Source organism: Rhincodon typus, chromosome 28, assembly GCF_021869965.1.
Source record: "Rhincodon typus isolate 14 chromosome 28, sRhiTyp1.1, whole genome shotgun sequence".
NCBI classification, from domain to species: domain Eukaryota; kingdom Metazoa; phylum Chordata; class Chondrichthyes; order Orectolobiformes; family Rhincodontidae; genus Rhincodon; species Rhincodon typus.
In genome coordinates this window covers 37,829,389-37,846,076 of record NC_063359.1, presented here as the reverse complement: position 1 = coordinate 37,846,076, position 16,688 = coordinate 37,829,389, and the positions used below count along the sequence as shown (strand labels likewise).

At 40.1% G+C, this 16,688-nt stretch overlaps 1 protein-coding gene across 3 annotated transcripts in view; it reads left to right on the top strand.

Moving 5' to 3' along the window:
* The window catches only part of slc25a25b (solute carrier family 25 member 25b), a 44,197-nt gene extending 27,515 nt beyond the window's left edge, over positions 1 to 16,682 (top strand). Inside the window, exons 1-10 of one of the 3 annotated variants that reach the window (XM_020523028.2) lie at positions 1,149 to 1,407; positions 3,833 to 3,959; positions 4,180 to 4,267; positions 5,422 to 5,533; positions 7,819 to 7,977; positions 13,180 to 13,332; positions 13,589 to 13,696; positions 13,812 to 13,979; positions 14,158 to 14,308; positions 15,185 to 16,682. In XM_020523028.2, coding sequence (XP_020378617.1) covers positions 1,249 to 1,407; positions 3,833 to 3,959; positions 4,180 to 4,267; positions 5,422 to 5,533; positions 7,819 to 7,977; positions 13,180 to 13,332; positions 13,589 to 13,696; positions 13,812 to 13,979; positions 14,158 to 14,308; positions 15,185 to 15,369 — 1,410 coding nt within the window. In that variant the 5' untranslated portion in view covers positions 1,149 to 1,248 and the 3' untranslated portion in view covers positions 15,370 to 16,682. Of the gene's footprint in view, positions 1 to 1,148; positions 1,408 to 3,832; positions 3,960 to 4,179; positions 4,268 to 5,421; positions 5,534 to 7,818; positions 7,978 to 13,179; positions 13,333 to 13,588; positions 13,697 to 13,811; positions 13,980 to 14,157; positions 14,309 to 15,184 lie in introns of those variants that run through there. The other 2 variants (XM_048613714.1, XM_048613715.1) reach the window with 2 other exon arrangements.
* The last annotated feature ends 6 nt before the right edge of the window (positions 16,683 to 16,688 follow it).

Genomic DNA, 16,688 nt, shown 5'->3' with positions numbered 1-16,688 from the left:
CCGAAACGTCAGCCTCTCTGCTCCTATGATGCTGCTTGGCCTGCTGTGTTCATCCAGCCCTGCACCTTGTTATCTCGGATTCTCCAGCATCTGCAGTTCCTACTACCCCAGCTTGAAACCAACTCCACTTTTTTTGTTTATTTGGAACTGATTCATGGACAAATGTTGAAATAAAGAATTGATGCACTGAATTAAAAAAAAAAATCAGCCCTGTCCTATTTATTTTGCTCCTTCAGCTTATCTTTGTATAAATGTACTGTTCTGTATGAATATTACAAATGATGTGGATTTACCCTCAAAATCGTTGGCATACTTGTAAATTTTCTGCACATATAAAACTTCTGTCTGTTCCACTTGTGAACTCCACCACTGTGAAAGATGCAACTTGATCAGTGCCTAAATCTAGACAGGGATTACCTAACAGTCACTTGCTTCTTGTAATGAATGAAATGAACACGCACACCTCTTTTTTTTTTGCCTCTTGATGTGATATATGTTTGCAGCTTAGGTCCCATTTTTGTCCTAATTGGTACTATGGCAACGTCATTGCTCCTATGGAATTACCACATATGGCCTTTCAGTGCACAGTGTGATTACATCACCTTCTATGGTCAAACATTTTAACCTTGGTGGAGTTCAAGTAAATGTTTTGAAATAGAGTACACATGCTTGGTTATATGGAAATTCACAGAATCTTTTAAAATTGGGTATGTTGAACTATATGAACTTGTTGCAGCACTTTTGTTCATGAACTTTATTCATTTGCGTATGTTTTAACGTCAGTATGCCCCTTGCAAAATGCCAGAAAATTGCCAGACAATCCTTGATCAATAAGTAATCAATACTTTTCTGGCCAGCGTGCATAACTGAATCAGATGTTAGTGCAACATAAAGCAGCTGCATTTTTTTAATGAATGTTTGCCTCTGAATATAGTTTAGTTTTTTTTTAAGTGAGTTGAAAATCTTTAGCAAGCCTTAATTTGTGTGATGATATTAAATATGTAGATCTGTGTTCAAGTCCAGTGAGAAGAATGCAGAACACATGAGACTGCGTAGACAGGAAGGGCAGGAGAGGCCAATCTCTGCTATAAAAGTGACGTAAATGACTTTCAGTAATGTGATTCTCAGTCAGCCGGCATTTCAGCAGTGCCTCTGTGGTGGTTGACTGCTTGTAATTGTTTAATTTAACTTATTTATTTTATATATCTGAATTCATAAAGAATTATTTTTGGACAAACTAGATTCAGTATGTTATGTTTGTGTTTAACCGTGCCAGTCCTGGATAATTTGGAAAGGGAATTTGAATACTTTGAATCAGACCGGCTGCCTGCTAAGTTAAAATCTTTGTTCAGGCTTAGCCTTCTCATCCCTTCACAGGAGTTATCAACCTATCGCCAGTGGAGACAGGTAAATCCCAATGTTCTTGAAATGTTTCTTGTATGAGAATACTTTTATCATTTCAGGTGTTTTTAAGGATTTTAAGTGTTTTTTTTAGGAATACTGTGGTATTTGATGGCTGTTTGGTGGATACTTCCTTATAGTTCCACATGTTCCACTTCTCGGCAATTTCGGCTGCCTTCTGAATGAGTCACTGTGGAGTGGGACAGACTAAAACCTTCCTGCCTACAAGTTCCTGTTTAACAATATTAGTTAGTCCAGTTACTGAAAACTGAACTGACAATATCACAGCAAAGAGACTTTCACCTGTCTGTCCCCACAGGGGCACAATTCAAATGAGAATTCTTGAGTGGGTCATTGGTCTTCCAACTTACAATGCATGGTGCAATGCATTATTCAATTCTTGTGTTGTGTTTTCTCTTGTGGCTATGTTTCATTGTTACTGCTTTGCATATTTTATCAAGAAGTATTTTGTGGTCAAAGTGATGCTCAAAATTTAAAAAAAATTAAAATATAAATATTGAGAGAGGGCAGTAGGTCTCCCACAGAAAGTCACCTTTATGATGGAACCTTGCCTCAACGGAACTGTAGCATCTGTGAAAAACTTCCAAAATATCAATCACAGAAAAGTTCTGAGTGGCCAAAAGATAAGAATTTGTATTGCTCTTGCCTTAAGGGAGTTCCTATTAGATTATCATCTTTGGATAAGATGTTTTAATAAATGATTAGGATCTTTAATTTTTGGCACATTAAGGTACGTAAGTGATCCTAAAAGTATGTAAATGCTTTCCTGTGTATGTGACAGCCCAGACGACTTAGGATTCCAAGTAACGTGAAAGATTCTATCAATTAGGTAATACATAGGTTTGTTCTCAATGCTTCAATTGTTTTTCACTGCATCAATGCTACAGTTTACAGGGCTTTTTTTTTGATACTGCTGGTAGATATTGGCAGTTTTGCCAATTACTAACTTGATGAGAAACAATTTAGAGAAACGGTCTTCTCTTTCCAGTGTTCCATGCTGTTTCCTGACCAAGAAAAGCAAGCAGCCCTTACAGAGTATGTCTCATGCTCCAATGCAATGTTTGGAATTTGTGCTCAGCATGTTGCCTGAGTGGTTTTAAAGTTTGCAGTGCGAACAAAATGGAGAATTCCTTTTTGCTAACCCCATTGCACACTGAATGTAAGACTATACACAATTTTGGAGTCCTTGGACACTAAACTACCTTCCGTATTAATGTCTTCATGTATCTAAACCAGTTTGTAAATGTGTACCTGCCTTGAAATAAGGAACTACAAAAACTATAAATCTCACACCTGAACCATGCCTCAGTTAGTGGAGTCGTTTGGATTGCTGAGTGCTGATGAGACCGATCTGCTTACCATCAGTTGACATTGAATTTTGGTCCGTGAGGAACTTGATCCTCCAACTCAAAATTTATTGGACATTGACCTTTGGTGTTGGGTGCGGGTGTAATCTCAACCCTAACTATTTAAGTCATGCTCCAAAGTACATCTTGATAAACTGTATTCAGTGGTGAGAAGGAAATAAAAGCTATGCTATGAATCTTGAATTTTTACAGCAGAGAAGGAGGCTGTTTAGCTTATACTAGTCAATTGTGGATGAACCATTAAGCTAATCTTATGCTTATTGTTCCATTGTCATACTCAGCAAACATGTATAGTGTTGTGATGAAACCTAAACCTTAGCACTTTAGTGCCTTCCTTTTAAGTAAAACGTGATATGTTGCAGAAGATGTGTGTATAAATGGTTTGGATATGAGGTGATTTCATTAATGGTGAAATTAGCAATGTTGGGAAAGGGCAACTTGTTACATTTTATATTTTTTAGAAAACACATTACTCAGACAGAATGTTAACACTTTTTATTTTGGATTATAACCTCAAGCTTCTTCAATGCAAATAATTTTCAGATATAGGTAGAATTTGCAATGACAGAAGATACTATATATCTTTACAGTCTATTATTTTCATAGCTAGAATGATGGACCAGTACTTTTAATTTATCCAAGCTAGAATGATGGACCAGTACTTTTAATTTATCCAAGTTGTCATGGCAAATTACGGGAAAGCCTGTAATATGGATTATGTTTAGTCTCCAGTAAAAGGGAAATCTGCCATACCTCAGAAGCCTGAAACCAATCTGAATAAGGATACAGGACAAAATTATGAATGGTTACATAAATCCATTTTATATCTTATTTTCTTATAAAAAGGACTGCATTTAATCTTAAAAGGTGTCCTAAAATGGCAAAAACATAGACTTTGATCTTCACCTTTCAAGATTGAATTGCCCACCCAAAAAAGGCATGACGGTATTTTGGGTTTTTTTTTCTTGAACCATGTGAACCAAGTATCACATTTTTCTATTGTCTGTTAAAATAAAATGTTTATTTCATTTTTTTAAAAACAGAAAGTTGTAAAAGCTGGTGACAAAGACTGCGATGGCCAACTAGATTTTGAAGAATTTGTTCATTATTTAAAAGATCATGAGAAGAAACTCCGACTGGTTTTCAAAAGCCTAGACAAAAAAAATGATGGTAAGAACTCCTGTTGTTTACTTTCCAATGTGTACAGTTTGTAGTAATCAAATAATACATAAATTTAAACGAATTCCAAATTCTACCTTAAATCCGAAACACGAAAGTGTAGTATTGTCATGTGCGGCTTATAGCATAATGCAGGTGTCTTTATTGTCCAGTAAGAAGTATAATTGAAGATTTTGTTATATATTAAGAGTTCTTGGGTTTTTTTTTTCAGGTAAAATTGATGCACAAGAAATCATGCAGTCATTGCATGACCTTGGAGTGCATATTTCAGAGCAGCAAGCAGAAAAGATCCTGAAACGGTGAGTCATGTCACTGGGATAATGAATATTCAATTTTTTTCAGTCAGTTTGGCTTACGAACTTGACTTTATGCTTACCCGTGCATTTAAAAATGGAACTTTGTAAATTTTACAATCAAACTTGTAAGCCTTCGCTTAAGGTAGCTGGTACTCAAATGCAAAGCACTACTGCACAACCTTCAGTTGACTTTTATTTTGTAATATCTCCAACCTCTTACTCCAGAATACCTTTGGCCTTGTAATTATGCTGTAGCATACCAATGCACAAATGCTGATGCATTAATTTTAAATGGCATTCTAAAAAAAAGTATCATTTATTGTGTCCTCTCTTAAAAATCTTTTGACAAGATCAACATGTCAGTGAATGCGCTGAACTCCACTTTGCTGCTCACTCTGTCCCTTAGTGTAATGGAAATGTCTGTAATACTAATTGTTTGCCCAAAACCAATTCCTGGTCATTTATTCCTGAGATTATACTTTGCAGAATATCTATGAGCTTCTAGTTTAATGAATTCCTACAATGACTTGTGAGAAAACTGTCTCGTAGCTCTGCAGAAACAAGTTGCCCCACCGTACAGGTGATATTGGGGGAGGTGACAAAATAATATCAAAAACTAAATTGCTTTTCTTTTTTGTAAAAGAATATCAGTTTTAGTTTTTCCTAGGGATGGTGATGGGGATGAGGTAGTGCAGTGAAGTAATTGTTCAATGCTTTATTTTTAAATGTGCAAAATGCTTTATCTGTGCTGTTTTCTGCATCTTTTGCTTTCTGTCCTCAGAATTTGGAGAGGGCACCTCTGGGGCCCTATTGTATAGTAAGTACCCCTGTATGCCTGTCTGCTTTGTCTATTTTCCTCTCCTTCATAGAAATTGACCTAAGCACATTTTATTTCCATCTTGTTACAGCTTCACCCTTCCCTGATTTGTAAAATGAATTTGAATAACTGCCCCTGCACAACTCATGATCCTATAATGCTACTCAGTTACATGCTGATAAACCTTCCCCTCCTATTCCTGCAACAGTAGCTTATAATACACTATTTTAGCATTTTAAAATGTTGAATTTATGTAGATCATAACAATTCCATTAAATGGTGGAGTTTTAAACACAGCCACAATTTTAATTTTTTTTGTCTTGTTCTGCTTTTTTAATAGCATGGATAAAAATGGAACAATGACGATTGACTGGAATGAGTGGCGAGATTATCATCTTTTACATCCAGCAGACAACATTCCTGAAATAATCCTATACTGGAAGCACTCTACAGTAAGTCCAGAACATAATCTACTGAAAATGATTGACTACCTATGCATAACTAGCTATGGCTTAACATTTTTTCAGCTCACCCCTACCCAGTGTCATCTTGACTCCTGCATGTGTGCTTCAAATGAGCATGGCATTAGTCTATAATAAAACTTCACCAGGTAATCAGAGGTAGAATAACAAATACTTGACATGTCCATTCATGCTAACTCCATTCTTGGTTATAAGTTGTTACATCACCTTCACAGAACAGAAACTTATCCGCTGTGAATTTCATATTCCGAAATGATATTCTTGTGCTTTTGGAATTATGTAAAACCTTTATAAATCGTGTGATTAAAGATCTCATTTAGATGATTCACAAAGATGATCCAGGGAGGATATTGAGCCTTAGATACAAAGAAGTGTTTAAAGAAATTTGGTGTTGTTCATTGGAACAAAGATAATTAAGAGATGTGATAGAGATCATTAATTTTTTTGAGGTAAAAAGGGATTTTTTTTTCCAGTGATCAGTAATTTGATTAACTAGTCTGATTTTGAAGAGCAAAGGTATGACAAGTGTGTGATTCAGTTTATATGCTGAAGCATGTTAAGAGGAATGTCCCTGTGACAATGTTAGTGGAAGAAGAATCTTTAATAGAATATAACAGGGCTTCCCAAGGTAGGTTTGGGATCTCCAGTTGTGTTGCAGGCTCTGAGGTAGCAATGGCTGCGATGGAGTTCCCCTGCTCTTGCTGTCATCGATTTCCCCAATACAATTCTCACTTTCACCATGGAATCAGAACAGTTTTTATGCTTTAAATGGGGCCACAGCGGGAAAAAGTTTGGACAGCACTAGATTATAATGTGAAAATAATTGATTTGAAAAAGAAAATGTATGGGCCAAAGGCAAGTGACGAGAATGAAGCCAATAGGTATTTCAGAGAGCCAGCGCAGGTGCAATGGACTTATTGCTTTCTCTAACCTTGTATTTCAAGCTCTTGTGTAAATCAGTTGAACTTCTCTCTCTCAGACCAAGTAACTTAAACAGTATAGGCAGATTGTTCTGGATTTTCATTGGAATGAGTTGGTAATTCATTGAAATCATTAACTTTGAGTTTAGATTGATTTCTTTTGAGTTCATGAGCCTGATACTTGGCAACATGTCAATGTCAGATGTCACAATTTGACATTCTCATTTCTTTGCAACATGTTTGCATGTATGGTTGACCCCTATTGCTGTCAAAAGGAAGATAACTATTGACTTGTATAAATTGGCATAATGCAGGTTAGGTGGATTGGCCATGCTAAAATTGCCCGTAGTGTTTCAGGGATGTGCAGCTTAGGTGGGTTATAGGGGAATGGTTCTGGGTGGGATGCTCCAAGGGTCAGTGTGGACTTGTTGGGCTGAAGGGCCTAATTCCACATTGCAGGGATTCTATGACAATAATGCCTTAGCAATACTATCACAAGTTAAAAGGTAATTTTGGAAAAATCTATACTTATGTTTGTGGGGGAAAAAAGTAAATGGATCCTGGAATCCAGTGCTTCATGGAATTATTTTTATGAATGATTTCAAACTTGATTTTGATTTTGTGTATTCCGAATTATCTTTTGTTTGGAACAGAATTGGTTATTTCAGGTGTTTGTTGTCACTGAACTTGAGTGTGGATTTGATTCAATAAGGGGTGGGTTATCTGTAGAACGCAAGTTTTTATGAAAATAGAACTTTTGAGCATCTTTAAAGTGCTCAATTATGTTACAAGAAAATTGGGATCCAAGCATTGTCCATTGAAGTACGAAAGAATCAGATTAATTACTCATGAAGGAACCATTTCCATTGCTCAGCAGTTGAATTGAGCAACATCTGAATTTAGCTAACCTTTGGACTTAGAACATGAATTTATAGTTCGTATCAGAAAACTTTTGAGACCATTTTGCTTCATTTTCCTTTAAGTACAGCTATCTTGAGACAGTAAATGTAATTGTTCATTTTGGTGAAGATATCTCCATTACCTCAACTGAAAAAGATTGTTACGTTACTTGCTACTGTGGTTATATATGGGCTATTTTGTTAGAAGTGCTTAGCTCTAGGAAGTTAAAAGCCTCAAAAACAAACATAGAAATTGCTGGAAAAGCTCCGCAGGCCTGGTATCACGTGGAGAGAAAGCAGAGATAACGTTTCGGGTCAAGTGACCCTTTCTCAGGACCTGCTGAGCTTTTCCAGCAATTTCTATTTTTCTTTGATTTACAGCATCCAGAGTTCTTTTGGTTTTTTAGTTAAAAAGCCTCCTCACCTTGTGTTTCAGATCTTTGATGTAGGTGAGAGTTTGACAATCCCAGATGAGTTCACAGAGGAAGAAAAGCAAACCGGGATGTGGTGGCGGCAGTTGGTGGCAGGGGGAGGTGCGGGTGCTGTGTCCAGAACATGCACTGCTCCCCTTGACCGGCTGAAGGTGCTGATGCAAGTGAGTTTCCCATTTTGTTGTAAATGTCAGCAATATTTAATTAAAAATACCCGTGTCACTGGATCAGAAGCCTTTTGTTACCTCACTGCTGGCTCTTTGTGTGTTTAGTTTTGTGTGCAGTATCAACTGATGAATTTGTGCCCTCTCTGTCGCACTCTGTCACGCACATGCTCTCTCTCTCTCTCACGCACATGCACTCTCTCTCTCACGCACACACACTCCTGCATAGACACTGAGCATTTGGATCATTCAGGAACAGGACAATCTTTTATTGACTTTTTTTTCTCTTTCACACTCTTCCCACCTTGAGTGCACTTGATCTTGTGGTGTTCCCAACACCCACAAAATGTTAGTGTGTATGTGTGTTTGAGAACCTCAATAGCTGTGTGTCGGTAGACAGTTTGATCTCACAGCGTAAACCTGCTAAGGCTCCTGAGTAGTAACTGGGACTAGGAAGCAGGGCTGATGGATTTTCTGATCCCTATCCCTGAAGCACTGAAGTCAGTTGCTCTATCCTTGTCATGCTGGATGAGATCAACTAACTTAGCAAAAACAAGCCAGCTGCAGGAGAAATTGAAGAGTAAACCCTTAGTTTACCTGGATTACCTGCCTCAACAGTCAGACCAATAAGAAATATGGCTGTGACTGCAAGAAATGTAGTGTCAATATACATAACCCTTAGTGAGTTTGTGACTTGTGTGTTTTATGCCAAGTCGATTTAATTTTAGGGCCTGAGCACCTTGTCCCGTGTACTTACCCCTGATCCCACACCCCAAGACTTGTCATCACATGAGCTGCTACCACAACCCACTGTCAGCCACTGATGGTGCCAGTTTTTTATCCAGACTGACCTTTACAAATGCTTTATCTGGCCAACTGTCCACCTATTATTTACTCTCTTTCCTTTTTCTTCTTCCGCCTCCACTTCCCAACTTCAAGCATATATGCCGACCTTTTCCTAGCTACAGTCAGTTCTGAAGAACCATCACCTGACCTGATATGTTAACTCTGCTTTTTGTCCATGGATACTGCCAGACCTGCTGAGTTTTCCAAGCTGTTTCTGTTTTTGTTTCTGATTTCCAGCATCTGCAGTTCTTCGGAGTTTCTTTTTTTTGGATTAATTTAAATGTTGATGCTTATGGACATGACCACATCATCCGTTGTTTACCTGCTTTTAAAAATGAAAGGAAACATTTGATTCAAAGGAAATAAAAAAGTAAATTTTATTGCAGTTTTTGCCATCTTGAATAGCACTCTAGAGGCTTTCTTTCCCTAAATGAATTATACCTTCGCCTGCAGGATTTGAAGCAAAGAACTATGTCACATTGTTCAGAATTCACAAATCCATCTACCTCACTCAGGCATAAATAAATGGGTGGAATTCATTTTGATTTGGCTTCGTAATAGCCTTTCTGCTTTGCTGTGTTAACTCTTGAGCAGGGTGCTGAGCTCTGACTAATGGCCTAAATATTGCTCTGGAAACAAGGCTAGAGTAATATGGCTTTAATTTTAAGAAAATTGTGGTTGACTTGGCATTCTTCTGTCAATAATAAAGTAAGTTTAACTTGATTGCCTAACTTGTAAGGGATTCTTGGAATAAATGATTGCACAACTGATAAATATTCCGATCAGTAGTCTGTTCTTTTGTAACAGTCCACCTCAGTTATGTGCTTTCTCCATCAAAATTTAATTGTTAGTAAATGACTGAAAGGTTGAACATTGGAACAAAGTTAATTTTATACCAATTTGTTATGCTTCTGGAAACAGAGCCTTATTTAAAATGTTCATATGCTCTGTACAGCATTTACCTTGGCACTAAGGTCTTGCTGCATCTCTAGCATATTTACATAAGTGATTTTTCTATATATTTAAAGCATTGATTCCTGTTACAAAAGAAATCAACAGAGAATAAAATGCTCTTCAGCTCTCTCAAAACACTGATTCTTTGCAGTATCACTTTTTATTTAACTAAAGTAGAACTGGAGCCACAGGCATATGATGTCAAACAAACTGTTACTTGGTGCATTAGTTTGTTTAGCAAAATTTACTTAGCTAAAGGTTCAAAGCCCTTGGATGAATATTGATATGTTTCTGGCGAATTGTCCTTTAGAAAGCCATTTAGTTCCTTTTTGGTCCTATTGTCTTAGACTTTCAGTGGGGGCACATGATAGATATCTGTTGGGACCCTGGCTCTTTGTTCCATTGTCTGCAACTGGGGTGTTGAGATTATTGGAAAAGCTTCTTTTAGCATGGGCTGGAGAATCAAATTTCACACCCTTCTTGGTCTGTACAGTGATCACACTTGATCAACTTCATGAATGGAGGAGCTGTGTTGAATTAAGATTGAGCTTTTTTAGGAATTGTGGTTATTACAAGATTAGCAGTACTAATGTAATTGCTTGATTATGTGTTGGGGCAAAACAGGAGTGCTTTTCAATTATTTGCTGTTCATTTTATCCATGGCATTGAATCTTTAAAGCATACACAAAGCAAATTCAAATTCTTGCACTTTGTTTCTAATAGTCATAGCATATACACAGTTACATGGAACATGGTAACTGATAAGTTGCAATAATGTTTCAGAGATAGTAGGAACTGTAGATGCTGGAGAATCTGAGATAACAAGGTGTAGAGCTGGATGAACACAGCAGGCCAAGCAGCATCAGAGGAGCAGGAAAGCTGACGTTTCGGGCCTAGACCCTTCTTCAGAAATGGGGGAGGGGAAGGGGGTTCTGAAATAAATAGGGAGAGAGGGGGAGGCGGATGGAAGATGGATAGAGGAGAAGATAGGTGGGGAGGAGACAGACAGGTCAAAGAGGCAGGGATGGAGCCAGTAAAGGTGAGTGTAGGGGGCGAGGTAGGGAGGAGATAGGTCAGTCCAGGGAGGACGTACAGGTTAAGGGGGTGGGATGAGGTTAGTAGGTAGGAGAGGGGGGTGGGGCTTGAGGTGGGAGGAGGGGATAGGTGGGAGGAAGGACCGGTTAGGGAGGCGGGGACGAGCTGGGCTGGTTTTGGGATGCGATAGGGGGAGGGGAGATTTTGAAGCTTGTGAAGTCCACATTGATACCATTGGGCTGCAGGGTTCCCAAGTGGAATAGGAGTTGCTGTTCCTGCAACCTTCGGGTGGCATCGTTGTGGCACTGCAGGAGGCCCAGGATGTACATGTCGTCTGCGGAATGGGAGAGGGAGTTGAAATGGTTCGCGACTGGGAGGTGCAGTTGTTTAGCACGAAGCGAGCGTAGGTGTTCTGCAAAGTGGTCCCCAAGCCTCCGCTTGGTTTCCCCAATGTAGAGGAAGCCACAATGGGAACAGCGGATGCAGTATACCACATTAGCAGATGTGCAGGTGAACATCTGCTTGATGTGGAAAGTCTTCTTGGGGCCTGGTTTGGGGGTGAGGGGGGAGGTGTAGGGGCAGGTGTAGCACTTCCTATGGTTGCAGAGAAAAGTGCCGGGTGAGGTGGGGCTGAAGGGGCGTGTGGAGGTCAGTGGAGGGGGACTCGTCGGGCCTGCGGGACAGGAAGAAGCGGAGAGCCTTTAGGCCATCTGTATGGGGAATGCACCCTCAACAACTTCTCTTTCAATTCCTCCCACTTCCTACAGACAAAGGGGATGCCCATGGGTACCCGCATGGGCCCAAGCTATGCCTGCCTCTTTGTAGGTTAGGTGGAACAATCCCTCTTCCGTACCTACACTGGCCCTAAACCCCACCTCTTCCTCCGTTACATTGATGACTGTATCAGCGCTGCCTCGTGCTCCCACAAGGAGCTTGAATAGTTCATCCACTTCACCAACACCTTCCACCCCAACCTTAAGTTCACCGGGACTATCTCTAATACCTCTCTCTCCTTCCTGGACCTCTGTCTCCATCTCTGGCAACCACCTAGAAACCGATATCCATTTCAAGCCCACCGACTCCTACAGCTACCTAGAATACACCTCCTCCCACCCATCTTCCTGCAAAAATGCCATCCCCTATTCCCAATTCCTTTGCCTCTGCCACATCTGCTCCCAGGATGAGGCATTCCACTCCCGTACATCTCAGATGTCTTCGTTTTTCAAGGACCGCAACTTCCCCCCCTCAGTGGTCGAGAACGCCCTCGACCGTGTCTCCCGCATTTCCCGCAACTCATCCCTCACACCCCCTCCCCGCAATAACAACCAAAACAGAATCCCCCTCGTCCCCACTAACCTCCGGATCCAACGCATCATCTGCAATCCGACCCCACCACCAAAGACATTTTTCCCTCCCCACCCTTATCTGCTTTCCGGAGGGACCACTCTCTCCCTGACTCCCTTGTCCGCTCCACACTCCCCTCCAGCCCCACCTCACCCGGCACTTTTCCCTGCAACCGCAGGAGTGCTACACCTGCCCCTACACCTCCCTCCTCACCCCCATCCCAGGCCCCAAGAAGACTTTCCACATCAAGCGGATGTTCACCTGCACATCTGCTAATGTGGTATACTGCATCCGCTGTTCCCGTTGTGGCCTCCACTACATCGGGGAATCCAAGCGGAGGCTTGGGAACGACTTTGCAGAAACCTACGCTCAGTTCGCACTAAACAACTGCACCTCTCAGTCGCGAACCATTTCAACTCCCCCTTCTATTCCGCAGACAACATGTCCATCCTGGGCCTCTTGCAGTGCCACAACGATGCCACCCGAAGGTTGCAGGAACAGCAACTCCTATTCCACTTGGGAACCCTGCAGCCCAATGGTATCAATGTGGACTTCACAAGCTTCAAAATCTCCCCTCCCCCTACCGCATCCCAAAACCAGCCCAGCTCGTCCCCACCTCCCTAACCGGTCCTTCCTCCCACCTATCCCCTCCTCCCACCTCAAGCCGCACCCCCATCTCCTACCTACTAACCTCATCCCGCCCCCTTGACCTTTCCGTCCTCCCTGGACTGACCTATCTCCTCCCTACCTCCCCACCTACACTCACCTTTACTGGCTGCATCCCCGCCTCTTTGACCTGGCTGTCTCCTCTCCACCTATCTTCTCCTCTATCCATCTTCTATCCGCCTCCCCCTCTCTCCCTATTTATTTCAGAACCCCCTTCCCCTCCCCCATTTCTGAAGAAGGGTCTAGGCCCGAAATGTCAGCCTTCCTGCTCCTCTGATGCTACTTGGCCTGCTGTGTTCATCCAGCTCTACACCTTGTTATCTCAGTTGCAATAATGATTGTGTTCTTACTGAACAGGTTCATGCTTCCAAATCAAACAATATGTGCATCGCAGGAGGATTTAGCCATATGATTAAAGAAGGAGGATTGCGATCTTTGTGGAGAGGAAATGGAATCAATGCGATCAAAATTGCACCAGAGTCTGCTCTCAAATTCATGGCATATGAACAGGTGAGAGAATGGTGCACATAGCAGGGATCATGATCATAACCTCGGCTTCAGACAAAAGTGAAATCACCAATAGTTTTACTGACTTCATTTTTTGACTTATTGTAATAAAATGTAATCCTAATAATTGGTGATCCATTCAGACTGATGAGAAACATTAGAACAAAAATGTTGACAATGAGGAAATTTTAGTAAGCATTAACTGTCTGATATACAGTTCAATATGGCCATTACTTTAATTGCGAATGTTCTTTTGCAGATAAAAAGACTAATTGGTAGTGACCAGCAGCCGTTAGGAATTCAGGAGAGATTGATTGCAGGATCATTAGCTGGACTAATTGCACAGAGTACAATCTATCCAATGGAGGTAATGTAGTTTAATTTGGAGTTTAAATTGCTACAGAGATTATCACTACTTTCATATTTAAAAATGAACACTTAGTTGTGCTTCTGGCTATAACTCTGAGTATTGCTCATTTCAGGTATTAAAAACAAGATTGGCATTGCGGAAAACCGGACAGTATTCAGGAATGCTTGATTGTGCAAAACACGTATTTAAGAAAGAGGGGATTAGAGCATTCTACAAAGGCTATGTTCCCAATATGCTGGGCATCATCCCCTACGCTGGAATAGACCTGGCTATTTATGAGGTGAGTTTTTCAACTTGCAGAACTAAAAATCAGCTATTTACAGCTCTTGGTTTGTTGACTCTGTTTTCGGTTTTGTTGTCTGCTATAAGGCAGCTTTTGCCGTGCATTGTGCAGTTCGTACTCCTTTTAGTTGTGTATTTATGTTCAGTTGATCAGAACCGTTTTTGTTTCTCCGTAGACTTTGAAGAATTCCTGGTTGCAGCGCTATGCCACTGACAGTGTGGATCCTGGGGTCTTTGTTCTCTTAGCTTGTGGCACTGTTTCGAGCACCTGTGGACAGCTAGCTAGTTACCCATTAGCACTTGTCAGGACACGAATGCAGGCGCAAGGTAACTATTGTGCACTTTTAATTTTCCTCAAACAGTTGGGAGAAATTTACTTCCTCATTAGTAAGGCAGTTACCCTCAACACTGATCAATTAATAAACTGTTTGTCATTTGGAAACCCTCTTGTAGGGCTGAACGTTGAACTGTGTTCAGTCCATAAAGTCTGAATCTGGTTTACTGCATGCAGCGACGATTGGGCGTGCATTTCTTTAATCTGTTCCCAAGAGGTGACTTTGTAATTCTGCAAGAATGTGGATTTACTAAATGTCATTGTAAGTCACCTATGAACTAAACCAAACTTAGTTCTTAATTTGAGTTGCAGTTTCTTCTTTCTTACCTTTTGTTCTGAAGATAAAGACTTTTGATGGGGCACATATATAAAAATTGCAGCAGACCTGTTGCACTCTTACAAGTTACTATTCTCGTAGGAGCCTATTGAACGAATGTTTGTATTTGTAGCCAAGTCTAATTCTATCCTCATGCACAGAGGTAGAGAGAGCCAGCCAGAGTTCACAACTCTAGTAGTACTGATCTCTGGGAGCTGGAGGCTAATATTTTACTGCGAACTGCTGTTCCAGCTGACACAAGACCGTTCTGCTCAGAATAGGGTTTGCCTCTGGGATCTGCCCTGTTTTTTAGCTGAAAACCCAGTGTGTTTACCTAATTGGCAACAGGCGGAGACTAGGCAAGGTTTTTATTGGTATTTCTAGTATCAATGCATTAATATAAAGGTGGGAGATGTTTCATAGTGTTAGCTTTGAGGTTTAACTAATGAACAGCTACTTTTTGATTAGTTGTGTTTATGTTTCTGCAATTAATTTAATGCAGATATTTGCCTCAAATAAATAAATATCCATTTATTTTCCTTTTACTTTACAGCTACCGCTGAGGGAGCACCTCAGCCTACAATGCTTGGACTCTTCAGGCACATTCTGAGCACAGAAGGAGCAATTGGACTATACCGTGGCTTAGCACCAAATTTCATGAAAGTTATTCCAGCTGTGAGCATTAGCTACGTGGTGTATGAAAACCTGAAAATGACACTTGGAGTCACATCGCGATGAAACTCCAAAGGGACTTGAAGTTGATTAATCTTGGGTGATCATCCTGGGGTTTTAACCATCTCATTCTGTGAATGTCATAAAACACTAGTTAAGTAAGGACACCACTGGGGAAGAAGGTTAAAGGGCCCATTTCCCTGACACATTGTCAGCAGGTTTATTTTCTGATCAGCCTTTAATTTTGACAGAAGTTGAAAAATGCAGCCTGGGTCCTTGTTGGAGCTGATTTGTGTACAACTATCCCTACTGCAGCTGTCATCAGCCATTCAAATTGCCACTTGAAGCATTTTAAATGTTACATGACGCTGTATTACAAATACCCATGTGAAAAATACTCTCTTGCAACCATGTGAAATTCTTCATCTGCTGATTTTTAATAGTAGTGCTGCCCTAAATTTTAAAATTTAGTGCTGATTGGGTTGGTGCTGAGGTTAAAACAGCAAATAGAATATCATAGGAATGCATTGAAGTGTTAACCAATTAGCGTCACTGATCATCTTTGCTATTGAGGGAGAAAGAAAAGGTCAAGAATTAAACCTTTTTTTAATGAACAGGTTTGGGTCTGTGAAGAATTAGAATTTCTGCAATCAAATGTAATGTGGCTGTGGATTTCCCCTCTGATTTGTAACTTGACCTGCATAACTGGAAAGCTCCAGAAAGGATTCTGGTTTCCATTTTTTTAAATTCTGGAGACAAAAGTATTTTCATTCTTTTGTCACATTTGCACATTTCCTGAGTTTCATTACCAGCTGAGTTAATTTTATCATGGTATCTGGTTTTATCATGCACTTCAGAGGTAAGCTGGATATTTGTTATTTATTGTTTACAAGTTTGCAAAAGGCTTATAATCTGATAGTGGACACTTAATCACCTGGTGAAGGAACCAAATATTAGTTCCGTGTAAGGTTATGTTAGACTATCATGAGTGAAGTTAAACCCACCCTTTGCAGTTTCTTTTAAATCTCCTTCACTTTGTGCTGCGTGGGTCATCCGTCTTATGGAAATCTTAAATAATTGTCTCACATTTAGAAAGGGGGTTAAATTATTTATTTTTATACGCCTTGCTGTGCTAACCAGATATTTATTAATAAATGTGACTTAAATGAGGGCAGATTGTGTTGCTGTCTTTTGCATGTCCTATAATTTAACAGTTCACTTTGTATGGGTTTTAAATCCTCTTGAGCCCTTTCTAATGTGTGGAGGCATTGATTAACGTTATCAGTCATTTTGACTTTTTTTGTTAATTCCAGATTCTCTTTTTTTTGTTTTGGTTTGAATGAGCAATGAAAGGAATGAAAGCATGTATACAACACAGGCCAATT